Below are 14,873 nucleotides of genomic sequence, written 5' to 3' on the forward strand. Positions count from 1 at the left end.
GTTCTTACCCTGTCTTCATCCCTCTTGCCCTTTTCCTCCAGGTAGCTGGTCTCCTCATCCCAAGAGAAGGGACACGTGTGTGTGTGTGTGTGTGTGTGTGTGTGAGTGAGAAAGAGAGAGAGGTGGGCACTCCTACTCCATCAGTTCCATCTCTCAGGCCTCTGACCTGCCTGATCTGAGCTCCAGAGAGGGACCTTCTTGAGGACCTTGATAGCACTCAGGGTTCATCCACTTGCCCCATCCTTGAGGCCACGCCCCCTTCTCACCTGGCGTTCCTGCCCCAGTTAAATCTCTCCTCGTTTGCCCTGCCTCTGCAAAAGTCCACTTCCCACATGGTGCCAAGAGAGAAACTAAAACCCAAATCAAAAGTATTTGCAAATCATATATCTGATAAGGGATTAACATCTAGATTGTAAGGAATTCCTACAACTCAACCATGACAAACTCAATTCAAAAATGGGCAAAGGGGACTTCCCTGGTGGTCTAGTAGTTGAGACTCCATGCTCCCAATGCAGGGGTCCAGGTTCTATCGTTGGTCAGGGAACTAGATCCCACGTGCTCCAATGAAAAGACCATGCATGTCACAGCTAAAATCCGGTGCAGCCAAATAAATAAATATTTTTTAAAAAATAAAAAATGGGCAAAGGACTCAAGTAAATCTCCAAAGAAGCTAATACAAATGACCGATCAGATCAGACCAGATCAGTCACTCAGTCGTGTCCGACTCTTTGCGACCCCATGAATTGCAGCATGCCAGGCCTCCCTGTCCATCACCAACTCTCGGAGTTCACTCAGACTCACGTCCATCGAGTCAGTGATGCCATCCAGCCATCTCATCCTCTGTCGTCCCCTTCTCCTCCTGCCCCCAATCCCTCCCAGCATCAGAGTCTTTTCCAATGAGTCAACTCTTCGCATGAGGTGGCCAAAGTACTGGAGTTTCAGCTTTAGCATCAGTCCTTCCAAAGAAATCCCAGGGCTGATCTCCTTCAGAATGGACTGGTTGGATCTCCTTGCAGTCCAAGGGACTCTAGAGAGTTTTCTCCAACACCACAGTTCAAAAGCATCAATTCTTCGGTGCTCAGCCTTCTTCACAGTCCAACTTTCACATCCATACATGACCACAGGAAAAACCATAGCCTTGACTAGACGGACCTTTGTTGTCAAAGTAATGTCTCTGCTTTTCAATATGCTATCTAGGTTGGTCATAACTTTCCTTCCAAGGAGTAAGCGTCTTTCAATTTCATGGCTGCAGTCACCATCTGCAGTGATTTTGGAGCCCAGAAAAATAAAGTCTGACACTGTTTCCCCATCTATTTGCCATGAAGTGATGGGACCAGATGCCATGATCTTCGTTTTCTGAATGTTGAGCTGTAAGCCAACTTTTTCACTCTCCACTTTCATCAAGAGGCTTTTTAGTTCCTCTTCACTTTCTGCCATAAGGGTGGTGTCATCTGCATATCTGAGCTTATTGATATTTCTCCCAGCAATCTTGATTCCAGCTTGCGTTTCTTCTAGTCCAGCATTTCTCATGATGTACAAATGGCCAATAGACACGCAAAAAGATGCTCGACATCACAAGCCACTAGGGAAATGCAAATCAACACCACAGTGAGATGGCACTTCCACTTATTGCTATGGTGACTCTCAAAAACACAAAACAAAACAGGAAGTAGCAACTGTTGGTGACGATGTGGAGAAACGGAGCCATTGTATTCTGTTGGCAGGAATATAAAATGGTGCAACCACTTGTAGGAAAGAGTTTGGTGGTTTCTCAAAAAGTTAAGCATAGAACTGAATGATTTTGCACTTCCACTCCTAGATATATAGACCTTCAAAGAATTGAAAGGGCTTCTCTTATAGCTCAGTCAGTAAAGAATCTGCCTGCAATGCAGGATACTCGGGGTCGATTCTTGGGTCAGGAAGATCCCCCTGGAGAAGGTAATGGCAACCCACTCCAGTAATCTTGCCTGGAGAATCCCATGAACAGAGGAGCCTAGAGATCTACAGTCCATGTTGTCGAAAGAGTTGGACACTACTTAGTGACTAAACCACCTCCAACAATGAATTGAAAATGAGGATTCTAACAGATACTTGCCCACCAATGTTCATAGCAGCATGATTCAGACTAACCAAAATGTGGAAGCTACCCAAATTCTGCCCATCGACAGAAGAATGGATAAATAAATTGAAGCATAGCTGGAATATTATGCAGCCTTAAAAACAAGTGTCGCAAAGAGTCAGACAAGACTAAGCGACTAACACACACAAAAACAAGTGAAATTCTGAACATGCTACATGGATGAACCTCCAAACATTATGTTAAGTGAAATAAGCCAGACACAAACGAAGAAATATTCCACTTATACGAGGTCCCTAGAATAGGCAAATTCATAGAGAAATTAGAAGGAGGGCTAGAGGGAGAAGGAAACGGGAAGTTAGTATTTAATGAAGACAGTTTCTTTTGGGGGAAGATGAAAAAGTGCTGTAAACAGATTGTGATGATGACTATAGGATATCATGAATGTATTTAATGCCACAGAATTATATACTTAAACCATTTGTGTGTGCTTAGTTGCTCAGTCAGAGAAGGCAATGGCAACCCACTCCAGCACTCTTGCCTGGAAAATCCCACGGATGGAGGAGCCTGGTAGGCTGTAGTCCATGGGGTCACACAGAGTCGGACATGACTGAAGCGACTTAGCATCAGCAGCAGCAATTGCTCAGTCACGGTCGACTGTTTGTGACCCCATGGACTGTAGCCCACCAGGGTCCTCTGTCCATGGGATTCTCCAGGCAAGAATACTAGAATGGGTTGCCATTCCCTTCTCCAGGGGATCTTCCCAACCCATGTATCAAACCCGCATCTCCTGTGTCTCCTGCATTGCAGGCACATTCTTTACCCACTGAGCCATCAAGGAAGCCCCTTAAATCATTTTAAAATGGTTAAAATTATAACATTCATATTCATAACATTCATAATAAAATAAAGTGACATCCACCTATTTTGTGTCCAAAACATGAGATGGATTGACAGATGGAATGGACAGACAGATGGAGAGACACAGTATGATAAAGAAAATTTAGCACCATGGTAATTGTGGAACCTATGGGCTTCCCTGGTGGCTGAGTTGGTAAAGAATCCACCTGCAATGCGGGAGACCTGGGTTCAACCCCTGGCCTGGGAAGATGCTCTGGAGGAGGGCATGGTAACTTACTTTAGTATTCTTGCCAGGAGAATCCCCATGGACAGAGGAGCCTGGCAGGCTACAGCACATGGGGTCGCAAAGAGTGGGACACAACTGAGTGACTAAGCCCAGCACGTGAATATTCACTGTACTCTTCTTCCAGCTTTTCTGAATGTTTGTAATTGTTCAGATAAAATGTTGGAAAAGAAAGCCTGCCTCTTGATCGACCAGGTGGCGGCTTGTGTCACGAAAGGACGGACAAACATTCCCTGAGTGTCACTTGCTGAGAGGACTCACTGCCCTCTGTGAGGGAGACTTGCCCCCAAACTGGACACGGAACCTGATGCTTGGTTGGTCAAACTGAGAACAGAGGAATGTGGTAAACTACATCACAAGGACACCATCAGACTGGTGAAATCTACAACACAAGCAGCTTAGTTTCTTCAACAAATATGTTGCAAGGGGGGGAAGGAAGAAGAGGAACCCAAAACTTACAGGAACTTGCCTCCAACCAGAAGCAGTGCATGAACCTTGTTTGGATTGTTAATAAACATTTATTGATTGATTTTACTTACCTATTGGCTGTGCTGGGACTTCGTCATGACATGTTGGCTCTAGTTCCCTGACCAAGGATAGAACGTGAGGCCCCCTGCATTGGGAGCACAGAGTCTTAGTCACTGAACCACCAGGGAAGTCCCCTGTTTGGATTTTTATTTGAATGAACTGTAAACAACCATTCATCAAATATTGAAGAAGGGAAAATCTAAACACTCTGAACTATATCATGATATTAAGGGATGACTGTTTGAACTTCTCAATTGTGATAATGACATTGTAGTTATTGCTTGTGGTAACATCTCTCAAGGTATATACCAGTTTTAACAGATGAAATGCCATGATTTCTGGGATTGGCTTCCAAATGATCCAGAGGCAGGGGTCAAGTTGAAGCAAGACTGGCCATGGGGAGACTTCCCTGGTGGTCCAGTGGCCAAGACTCTGGTCTCCCAATGCAGGGGCCCAGGTCTGATCCCAGGTCAGGGAACTAGATCTCACATGCGGCAACAAAGCTCCCGAGTACTGCAACTAAGACCTAGTGCAGCCGGAAAAAAAAAAAAAAAGAGAGAGAGAGATGGGCCATGAGTATTAGAAGCTGTTGATGCTGGCTGTTGGTTAAGTGTGCATGTGTGCTAAGTCGCTTCAGTCCTGTCTGACTCTTTGCGACGCTATGGATCATAGCCCTCCAGGACTGAACCCACATCTCTTGGGTCTCTTGCACTGGCAGGCGGGTTCTTTACCACTAGCGCCACCTGGGAAGCCCTTCTTGGTTAAGTGTAGGTTCATTATATTATTCCTCCTGGTTTTGAATATGCTTTAAGTTGTCTAAAATAAAAGTTTAAAAAAGGTAGCTGCCCAATGCAAACTACTAAATATAGAATGGATAAGAAACAGGGTCCTGTGATCTGACCAAGGAGCTCACCTTCTCCCACACACACATCAAAAATATACAGCCTAGAAGGATGGGATGGAGTGGGAGATGCAAGTGAGGTTCAACAGGGAGGGGACACATGTATACTTATGGCTGACTCACGTTGATGTATGGCAGACACCAACACAATATTGCAAAGTGATTAGCCTTCAATTAAATAAAAATAAATTAAGGAAAAAATACATCTACAGGGAATTCCCTGGCAGTCCAGTGGTTAGGACTCTGCGTTTCCACAGCAGGAGACATGGGTTTAATCCCTGTGCTTGGTCGCTCAGTCGAGTCTGACTCTTTGTGACCCCATGGACTGTAGCCCACCAGGCTCCTCTGTCCATGCAGATTCTCCAGACAAGAATACTGGAGTGGGTTGCCATGACCTCCTCAATCCCTGGGGGAACTAAAAATTCACCTGCTGCCTGGCTGGGAAAAAAAAAGTCTACAGAACACTGGCAGATGTCAGACTTCTAAAAGGGCAAGAAAATATCCCCTTAACTGGGTAGGACAAAAGAAAAAAAAAAGAGAGAGAAACAACAAGGTCCTACTGTATAGAACAGGGAACTCTACCCAATAACCTGTGATAAACCATAAGGGAAAGTAATTTTTTTAAAAAAAGAATACAAAAAAAAAAAAAAGGTGCCCAAGAAAAAGCTAAGAAGAATGAAAAAAGAATGAAGAGAGACCTGCCTTATCAACCATCAAAATATTTTCTGGGGGCAACGACTTTCTAAATTACTAGGTTAGATCGTGCAGCGGTTCCCGATGGGAACCTATCTTACAGATGCCCTTGAACGTGGGGGAAGCCATGTGAGCACACAGTCGCTCACTGTAACGGCAGCACGCGTGCAGCAAAGGATTAGGAATGACTACATGCACCTCGGCAGGGAACAAACGCTGATAGTTTTTTTTTCTTAAGTGCTTTCTTTTTTAAGATGTATTCATTTTTGGCTGCATTGGGTCTTCGTTGCAACTCGGGGCTTTTCTCCAGTTTTGGTGAGCGGGGGCTACTCTTTGTTGTGGTGCCCGGGCTTCTCATTGTTGCAGAGCATGGGCTCAGTAGTTTCAATTCCCAGGCTCTAAAACACAGGCTCAGTAGTTGTTTCATAGCATGTGCGATCTTCCCGGACCAGGGATCGAACCTGCGTCTCCTGCACTGGCAGGCAGATTCTGTATCACTGAGCCACCAGGAAAGCCCACTGATGCCTTTTGAATGATGAGTTGCAACACAACCACAAAATAGAAAGCTTGCCTCCAAGACCTGTTATGTGGGGGCTGGGGGTGGGGAATAGGTTAGAGCTCTAGATAGCAGTGCATATTATTCTTTTTGTAAATGATGGGAAAACATGTGTACAGATTGCCTTATGTCTGGATAAAATGTGTCTGGAAGCCAGAACAGGAAACCAGATGACATTAGTTGTCTCCCAGGGAGGTGACAATGGTGGCCGAAGGACAGAGGAGGGAAACATTTCAGTACTTATGTCAATATTAGTTCAGTCAGTTCAGTCACTGAGTTGTGTCCGACTCTTTGCGACCCCATGAATCGCAGCACGCCAGGCCTCCCTGTCCGTCACCAACTCCCAGAGTTCACTCAGACTCACATCCATTGAGTCAGTGATGCCATCCAGCCATCTCATCCTCTGTCGTCCCCTTCTCCTCCTGCCCCCAATCCCTCCCAGCATCAGAGTCTTTTCCAATGAGTCAACTCTTCGCATGAGGTGGCCCAAGTACTGGAGTTTCAGCTTTAGCATCAGTCCTTCCAAAGAAATCCCAGGGCTGATCTCCTTCAGAATGGACTGGTTGGATCTCCTTGCAGTCCAAGGGATTCTCAAGAGTCTTCTCCAACACCACAGTTCAAAAGCATCAATTCTTTGGCGCTCAGCTTTCTTCACAGTCCAACTCTCACATCCATACATGACCACTGGAAAAACCATAGCCTTGAATTACCCATCCAAAAAAAAGAGGGGGGAGGATTTAGAATTATACTGAATATTTTATTTAATTATTTTAAAATTAACCTGCTGCCGCTAAGTCACTTCAGTTGTGTCCGACTCTGTGCGACCCCATAGATGGCAGCCCACCAGGCTCCCCCATCCCTGGGATTCTCCAGGCAAGAACACTGGAGTGGGTTGCCATTTCCTTCTCCAATGCATGAAAGTGAAAAGTGAAAGTGAAGTTGCTCAGTCATGTCCGACTCTTAGTGACCCCATGGACTGCAGCCCACCAAGCTCCTCCGCCCATGGGATTTTCCAGGCAAGAGTACTGGAGTGGGGTGCCATTGCCTTCTCCAAAAGTTAACCTAATCAACCTTTTTAAGTATTTATTTTAAAAATATTTATTTGGCTGCAGCAGTTCTTAGTAGCTGGCTCATGGGAGCTTCGATCTTCATTGCAGCACATGAGCTCTCTAGTTGCTGCCTGTGGTCTCTTAGTGTGGCATGTAGGATCTAGTTTCCAGACCAGGGAATTGAACTTAGGCCCCCCTGCATTGGGATTGTGGAGGATTAGCCATTGGACCACCAGGAATTCCCTGATTATTTAATTTTAAAAGCCATTATACAAAATTCCCTGGCGGACCAGTGGTTAGGACTCTGTGCTTTCACCACTGTGGGCCTGGGTTTGAGCCCTGCTTGGAGATCTAAGATCCTGCAAGTTGCATGTATGGCCAAAAAAAAAAGAGACAAAACTATTATATAAAGAAAATCTCACTAGATTCGTATGAAGTTGTCCAGCCAGGAAAGCTGCAATGCAGAGGGTCTTGAGAAGACCCTGGGGAAAGAAATTTAACTGTCTTCCACAATGTAGCTTCCCTGGTAGCTCAGCTGGTAAAGAATCCACCTGCAATGTGGGAAACCTGGGTTCAATCCCTGGGTTGGGAAGATCCCCTGGAGAAGGGAAAGGCTACTCACTCCAGTATTCTGGCCTGGAGAATTCCATGGACTGTATAGTCCATAGGGTTGAAAAGAGTCAGACATGACTGACAGACTTTCATTTCACAATGTAACTGACCCATCTCAAGAACACCCATTAAGTAGAAACATGTGAGCAAACACCAGATTAATAATGATATCAAATGTTTATTAAGCACTTGTTTGCATATCTGCTAAGCATTTGATGACCTTACTAGCTCTTTACATTAGTCCTACAAGGCAGCATGATCTCCATACTGTCCAAGGGACTCTTAAGAGTCTTCTTTAGCACAATTTAAAAGCATCAATTCTTCAGCACTCAGCTTTCTTTATGGTCCAGCTCTCACATGGACATCATGCTCCTTAAAGGAAATCAACCCTGAATATTCATTGGAAGAACTGATGCTGAAATTCAGTTCCAATACTTTGGCCACCTGATGAGAAGAACTGACTCACTGGAAAAGACCCTGATGCTGGGAAAGACTGAAGGCAAGAGGAGAAGGGGGTGACGGAGGATGACATGGTTGGATGGCATCACTGACTCAATGGAGATGAGTTTGAGCAAACTCCAGGATATGGTAAAGGACATGGAAGCCTGGTGTGCTGCAGTCCATGGGGTTGCAAAGAGTTGAACTGAACAACAGTAACTGAACAATAACGAGGCAGCAAGCAGGAACATCCCGAGTTCATAGTTGAGAGCTCAGGCTCAAAGAGGGGAAGCCATGTGCCTGAGGTCACAGTGAGAAAAGGGTGAAACTGGCAATCTTACTACATGGCATGTGGCCCCCCAGTCCTTCGTTGATATATTTAACATATATCTTGAGGGTCTTCTGTGTTCTAGGCACTGGTCTAGTTGCTGGCTGGTTATTTGGAGGTGAGCAAAGGCTGAAGATTTGAATCCCGCTTCTTCTGCTGTGAGTGTCTGGCCTTAGGTGCAGTCCTCAGGGGAGAAGATCCTTGCTGAAAAAGGGCCCAGGGGCCACGCCTCTAGCAGAGGAAATACCAGTTTATACCCTGTTAGGGGAGATAGTGGGCTCAAAGGGCAGGAGCTAGGTGAGGGCAGAAAGATCAGCTTTGGGACTTCCACGGTGGTCCAGTGGTTAAGACTCCATACTTCCACTGCAGGAGGCATGGGTTTGATCCCTGGTTGGGGAACTAAAGTCCCACTTTGAGTGGCATGGCCAAAAAAGAATCAAATTCAAGGGCCTGGTTAGCTCCTTGTCCTGGGTCCTTCAGGAGTCTGTGTCAAGCTCATGACTTTGTAAGGGTCCATGATTTGAATGTTTGTGTCCCTTTAAAATTCCTATGTGGAAATTCTAAATTCCAAAAATGGGGCTTCCCAGGTGGCTCAGTGGTAAAGAATCTGCCTCTAATGCAGGAGACACAGGAGATGCAGGCTTGATTCCTGGGTCAGGAAGATACCCTGGCGTAGGAAATGGCAACCCACTCAGTATTGCCTGGAAAATTCCATTAACAGAAAAGCCTGGTGGGCTACAGTCCATAGGACTGCAGAGAGTTGGACATGACTGAGCATACACATGCATGCGTGTGCGCGTGCTTACACACACACACACACACAAAGTGATGGTATTAGGAGGTGCATAGGTCATGAGGGTGGTGCCTTCACGAATGTAATTAGTGCCCTTACAAAAGAGGCTCCAGGAAGATGCCTTGCCCCCTCCCACCTTGTGAGGATGCAGTGAGAAGGCACAGGCTATGAACCAGGAAGAGAGCCTTTACCAAAATTCAACCATGTTGGTGCCTGGATCTTAGACTTCCTAGCCTCCAGAACCATGAGAAATAAATTTCTGTTGTTTATAAACCACTCTGTCTGCAGTATTTTGTTATAGCAGTCCAAACGGAATAAGTCTAGGAAAGTCAGTTCACTGGGGTGGGGTCGCCCGATAGTGGTAAGGCATAGGGAGTCGGTGAGGCTGGCCTCCCATCTTGAGCTCCTCTTAGGTTAAGGACCAGGAGTTGCTCTCAGTGGGTACTGTCTGCTCCAACCCCCTCAAACAGAGCTGCTGGTGGGCTTCAGCAGACACTGAACACCGAGGGGGCCTGGCCTTGGTATTTCTCGTGGTATGATCTGAGGATGGGTACGAGGTTCTGGAAGGTCGGGCGGAATGAGGCCTCTGCCTTCCAGCAGTCCTTCATGAGGCAATAGATCTGGGGAAAGGAAAAAGTTTGTTATAGCAGTCCAAACGGAGTAAGTCTAGGAAAGTCAGTTCCCTGGGGTGGGGTCTCAGGGTAGCGGTAAGGCACAGGGAGTCAGGGAGGCTGGCTTCACCAGGTTGTGAACTCCACTGTCTCCCTGGTCCCATGGTGGGGAAGAGGAAAGGGAGGATCTCACCTCAGAGGGGCATTTCTCTGGTTGTGGCAGCCTCTCCCCTCGTTCCAGCAGCTCTGTGAGCCTCAGCACAGTCATTTGCCCTTGGGTGAGGCCTATGAGCTCGATGAATTTCTACAGAAGAAACAAGAGCAGCTGTTTTTTAAGAGATAGAGCTACCTCAATAGAGGTCAGGAGCCGGGAGCTGGATGGCAGTGATTCTAAGGGACCCTCAGGGGCCGATAGAGGATGAGATGGTTGGATGGTATCACCGATTCAATGGACATGAACTTGGGCAAACTTCAGGAGATGGTGAGGGACAGGGAAGCTTGGCATGCTTCAGTTCATGGAGTTGCAAGAAGTCAGACATGTCTTGGCAACTGAACAACAACCATTTCCCAGCTGTATAACTTTTAGACTTATGACTTCACCTCTCTGGGCCTTGGTTCTCTCATCTGTAAAATGGGTAATAAAATCTACCACCTGGGGTTATTGTGAAGTTGGATAAAGCTTTTTTTTTTTTTTCTTTTTTGGCCACACCATGTGGCATCTGGGATCTTAGTTCCCCCACCAGGGATTGAACCTGCACCCCCTACATTGGAAGCAAGGAGTCTTAACCATTGGGCCACCAGGGAAGTCCCTAGTTAAACTGATATTCATAGTGTAAGTCTGGATTAGGTGTTTGATGTTATTACTAAGCCTCCCAGCTAGTTGTTTTTGCCTGTAGAGAATCTTATTTTCTCTTCTCCTATATACGCACTCTGATTGGCTTTGGGCATAAAGCCCTCGCATACTACAGGCTCCTCCTCTCGACACAGAACTACACAGTGATTGGCTTCCTTGAGGGCACGTGAACCAAGCTGGACCAGTCAGAGTCCTGAATCATGATGGAAAGAGAAAAATCCTCCTCCTCTCAGCTAGGTCCGGGCGGGCTTGCTTTTTTTTTTTTTTAAAGGGAAGGTCCACTTGAGAAGTGCTGTGCTGTACTGTGCTTAGTGGCCCAGTCGTGTCTGACTCTTTGCGACCCCATAGGCTGTAGCCTGCCAGACTCCTCTGTCCATGGAATTCTCCAGGTAAGAATACTGTAGTGGGTTGCCAAGCTCTCCTCCAGGGGATCTTCCCAACCCAGGGATCAAACCCAGGTCTGCCGCATTGCCGGCAGATTCTTTATCGTCTGAGCCAGCAGGAAAGCCCATGAATACTCGAGTGGGTAGCCTATTTCCAGGAATCGAACTGGAGTCTCCTGCATTGCAGGCAGATTCTTTACCAGCTGAGCTACCTGGAAAGCCCTGAGAAATGCTAACAGTGGTTAAGACTCCACAGCCCACTGCATGGGGCACAGGTTCAATCCCTGTCAGGGAACTAAGATCCCTCATGCTGCATGGTGTGGCGGAAAAAAAAAAAAAAAAAAAGCTACCACAGAGAACAGCAGAGTCAAGAAATGGAGACAACTGGGTTCCTAATGACATCTGACGATCTAGATCAAGCCATGTTCCCAATGTCCCCCTGGGGTTTGCAAATGGCAGAATTAGCAGTTCCTATTTCAGTGAGTTTCTGTCACAGTCAAAGCCCTCTGCAATGTAAGTGGCCAACTTTACAGAATAGGACTGTGAGGCAAATCCATGGTGTTGGTGTGCGGGCCTGGCTCTCACCGAGGGAGGGCTCTGGCTGGAGTCACAGTAGGTCAGCAGCTCATACATGAGGACCCCAAAGGACCAGACGTCTGATGCATAGTAGAACTTACACTCCTTCAGGCACTCCGGGGCATACCTGGGGAGAAAGGGCACTCAAGCCGTGGGCCGGGCCAGACTGGAGTCCTTATCTGAGGCTTAGGAGCCCTGTGGCCCTAAAGAGTGGAGGGGCAGGGTCACTGAACCCAGGCACTGTTGTCTGGGGCCCCAGCATGCATCTACTCCACCCTGTCTGCTCTGGGTAGCCGTGGCACCTCCCACCCACCCCTCCCGCTGGGTCCCGCCTGGTTACCAGAACACAGGACTGTCCCCATCCTCGCGCACGCAGTAATACTCGTGGCCTTCGGGCACGGCCTTCGTGAGGCCGAAGTCCCCGATCTTGACTAGCCTGTTGTTGTCCAGCAGCACGTTGCGCGCAGCCAGGTCTCGATGCACGTAGTGCTGTGTGTGCAGGTAGGCCATACCCTGGGGGCGGGATGAGTCTGGATCAGTGGGGGCAGGGCCCGGCCTGAGGAGGCGTGACGAGGATGGCGCGGACCAGGCATGAGAAGCGGGCAGGATGTGAGAAGCGGGCAGGACGGCAGACCGGGCAGGAGCAGAGCCGGACAGCAGAGGAAGGGCCGCAAGGGGGCACTCCCAGGCTGGGGGCGAGAAAATTAGGAGGAGCCAGGCGCTGGGTGGGACCACGTCAGCTGTGGGAATTACGTGGGTTGGGGATCTGGGCCAGCGCGGGTGTGGCCCGATGATGGATGATCGGCTGGATGGACAAAGATGGAGGAGAGCCCGCCCAGGGATTACGCGTCGAGGCCAGCAGAGGGTATCGGAAGCTCAGGCCAGGTCAAAGAGGGGGCAGGTTCTGGGAGTAGGGGCGGGCCGGCCCACCTCGCAGATCTGCAGGGAGAAGAGCAGCAGCTGGACCAGCCCGACATTGTGCCGGGGCAAGTAGTCTCGGAGGCTGCCCAGGGGCATGTATTCCATGACCAGCTGTATCGACTTCTCGCCTAACACCAGAGAGGGGCAGCCCATAAGGGTGGTGGAGGCTAGGACCGCGGGCTGTCCACCCTGCACCCCCTAATCCCAAGGTGGGGAGGGAGAGCCAAGACCCGTCCACTCTAGGACCTGTCCTCAGGGGGGACGATCAAATCTCGACCCGTCCCCTGGCAAGGGAGCTGACATGGCTTCCACCCATCCTGATCTCAGAAAAGTATCTCAGAATAGAAAGAAGGCAGCCCGGCCTCACCCACCTTGGTGTCCACAAACTGCATCCTCTGCCTAGGACTGAGAGGCGGAGGTCATGACCAGGTCATGTTGGCCCCGCCCACAAAGCCCCACCCAAGCGCTAGTCCCGCCTCGTTACATTTGTGGGCCCCGCCCACCTTGGTCCTCGCAGCAGCCCTTGTACTTGACGATGTGCTTGTGGTAGAGCGTGCGTAGGATGTCGATTTCTCGCCTCCAGCCCGTCCGGAGCTGGGGACCGCAGCCTGCCTTGAGGGCCTTCACGGCTACCATCTCACCAGTGCCGTCGTTGGTGGGGTCGTAGCAATACAGGCTGACCTTTCCGAAGTGACCCTGGCCGGAGTGTGCAAGAGGGTCAGCCCCACCCCAGCTCCCCAAGCCCACTTTCCAGGCAGGTCTATTTGGAAAATCCTAGGCCCCGCCTGCTCCTTGTTGATGGGGGCCCCTGGGAGCCGAGGCCTCCCTTTCAATTCCCCAGGGCCTCCCTTGAAGCTGAGGGTCTCTAAGGCCAGAGTTTTCTTACAGCCTAGGCCCTGCCCTCGGTCTTCCAGGCCCCACCCTGGGCACCCAGGCCCCGCCCCCAGCCCTCAAGGCCCCGCCCTCACCTCACCCAGATCCCGGATCTTTTTCAAGTATCGCTTGTGGAAAACCGTGGGATCTGAAGCCAGTGAATCCGGGCTCACAGACAAGACATCAGCGAGATCTGGGAGAGCCACAGTGGGTGAGTCCAGACGACCGCTCTCTCCCCCAAAGAGCCCATACTTGAGGGCACAGAAAGCCGACGACTGCTACCCCCCCAGCTCTGATCCTCCAGACAAGGAAACCGGTTTTACAAGGGCTGAAAAATTCCATTTGTCTAAAATGCATAGTTGACTGGACCAAAACTGACACCTGGGATATTTTGAGATTGGGTTAAGGGCACAAACTTTTCGTTAACAACCAAAACATTTTCCAGGGTCTAATTCATCCGAAGAAGTTGTGGCTCTCCTCAAGCAAAACACTGAGGGGGGGGGCGGGACGGGGAGGGGCTTTCCTGGTGGTCCAGAGGTTAAGAATCTGCCTTGCAATGTAAGGGACACTGGCTTGATCTCTGGTCCAGGAAGATCTCGTGTGCTGCGGGGCAGTTAAGGCCCATGTGCCACAACTACAGAGCCCACACGCTGCAGCTACCGAAGCCCATGCACCTAGAATCAGGGTTCTGCAGCAAGAGAAGCCACCGCAATGAGAAGCCCAAGCACCACATCTGGAGAATAGCTAGATGGAGAATAGCTTTAACCACAACTAGAGAAAGCCCACACATGCAGCATCAAAAACCCACCACAGTCAAAAAATTAAAAAAAAAAAAAAATCTTTTTTTTTTAAACGGAGAGCTTGGATATTCCCTCCCCTCTGCTTAAGTGAATTAGAAACCCACACACACTCTAAGCCACTGTACCAAGACTTGGGGACACCATGCCTGTGTCAGCAGGGATCCCAGCCCGTCCTCCCTCCTCCAGGATCCCCGCCCTGGCGAGGTGCTCACTCTGGGGCTGTAGCTGAGTGAAGTCACGCAGGATGGTGCGGAAGGATGGCCGCTGGGCTGGCTCGTAGGTCAGGCACTGGCTGGTGAGTGTGGCCAGCTCTGGGCATGAGGGCTCAGGCAGTTTGTGCTGCTTCTGGTAGAAGCGCTCTTTCTGGTGGGGAGGAGACTAGAAGTCAGTGTACACCCTCAGTCCTGGTCTCACAGCAGGCAGAGTCAAGTCCTCAGAGGGACAGGGTAGACCAGTTGGCTGCTTGTTCCTGTCATTCCCATTTTACAGATGAGGCCACTGAGCCTCTGCAAAGGGATGTAGAGCTGGCCATCACTGCAGAGTCTGGACTGGAACCCAAGTCCAGCCGACTATGCTATACTGGAGCATCTCAACCTTGGCCTTTTCTGCTTGGATTTCCACCTGCCTCTGAGGATGGAAAGGAGGCAGCCAGGCCTCGCCCACCTTGGTGTCTATAAACAGCATCCTCTGCCTGGGACTGAGAGCCTCTAATTGGCCAGGTCCTGCTGGCCCCACCC

At 49.1% G+C, this 14,873-nt stretch overlaps 1 protein-coding gene across 10 annotated transcripts in view; it reads right to left on the minus strand.

Annotated features, from left to right (window-relative positions):
• Positions 1–7,718: 7,718 nt before the first annotated feature.
• Positions 7,719–14,873, minus strand: part of TYK2 (tyrosine kinase 2) — a 29,680-nt gene continuing 22,525 nt past the window's right edge. For 7 of the 10 annotated variants that reach the window (XM_061422107.1, XM_061422106.1, XM_061422109.1 and 4 more), the window contains 8 exons: positions 14,349–14,499; positions 13,432–13,529; positions 12,967–13,159; positions 12,473–12,591; positions 11,883–12,055; positions 11,552–11,669; positions 9,924–10,034; positions 7,719–9,739 (listed from right to left, as the gene is read on the minus strand). In XM_061422107.1, coding sequence (XP_061278091.1) covers positions 9,605–9,739; positions 9,924–10,034; positions 11,552–11,669; positions 11,883–12,055; positions 12,473–12,591; positions 12,967–13,159; positions 13,432–13,529; positions 14,349–14,499 — 1,098 coding nt within the window. In that variant the 3' untranslated portion in view covers positions 7,719–9,604. The other 3 variants (XM_061422110.1, XM_061422112.1, XM_061422111.1) reach the window with 3 other exon arrangements.

The sequence above is a fragment of the Bos javanicus genome, chromosome 7 (genome assembly GCF_032452875.1).
Source record: "Bos javanicus breed banteng chromosome 7, ARS-OSU_banteng_1.0, whole genome shotgun sequence".
In the NCBI taxonomy this organism is placed as follows: domain Eukaryota; kingdom Metazoa; phylum Chordata; class Mammalia; order Artiodactyla; family Bovidae; genus Bos; species Bos javanicus.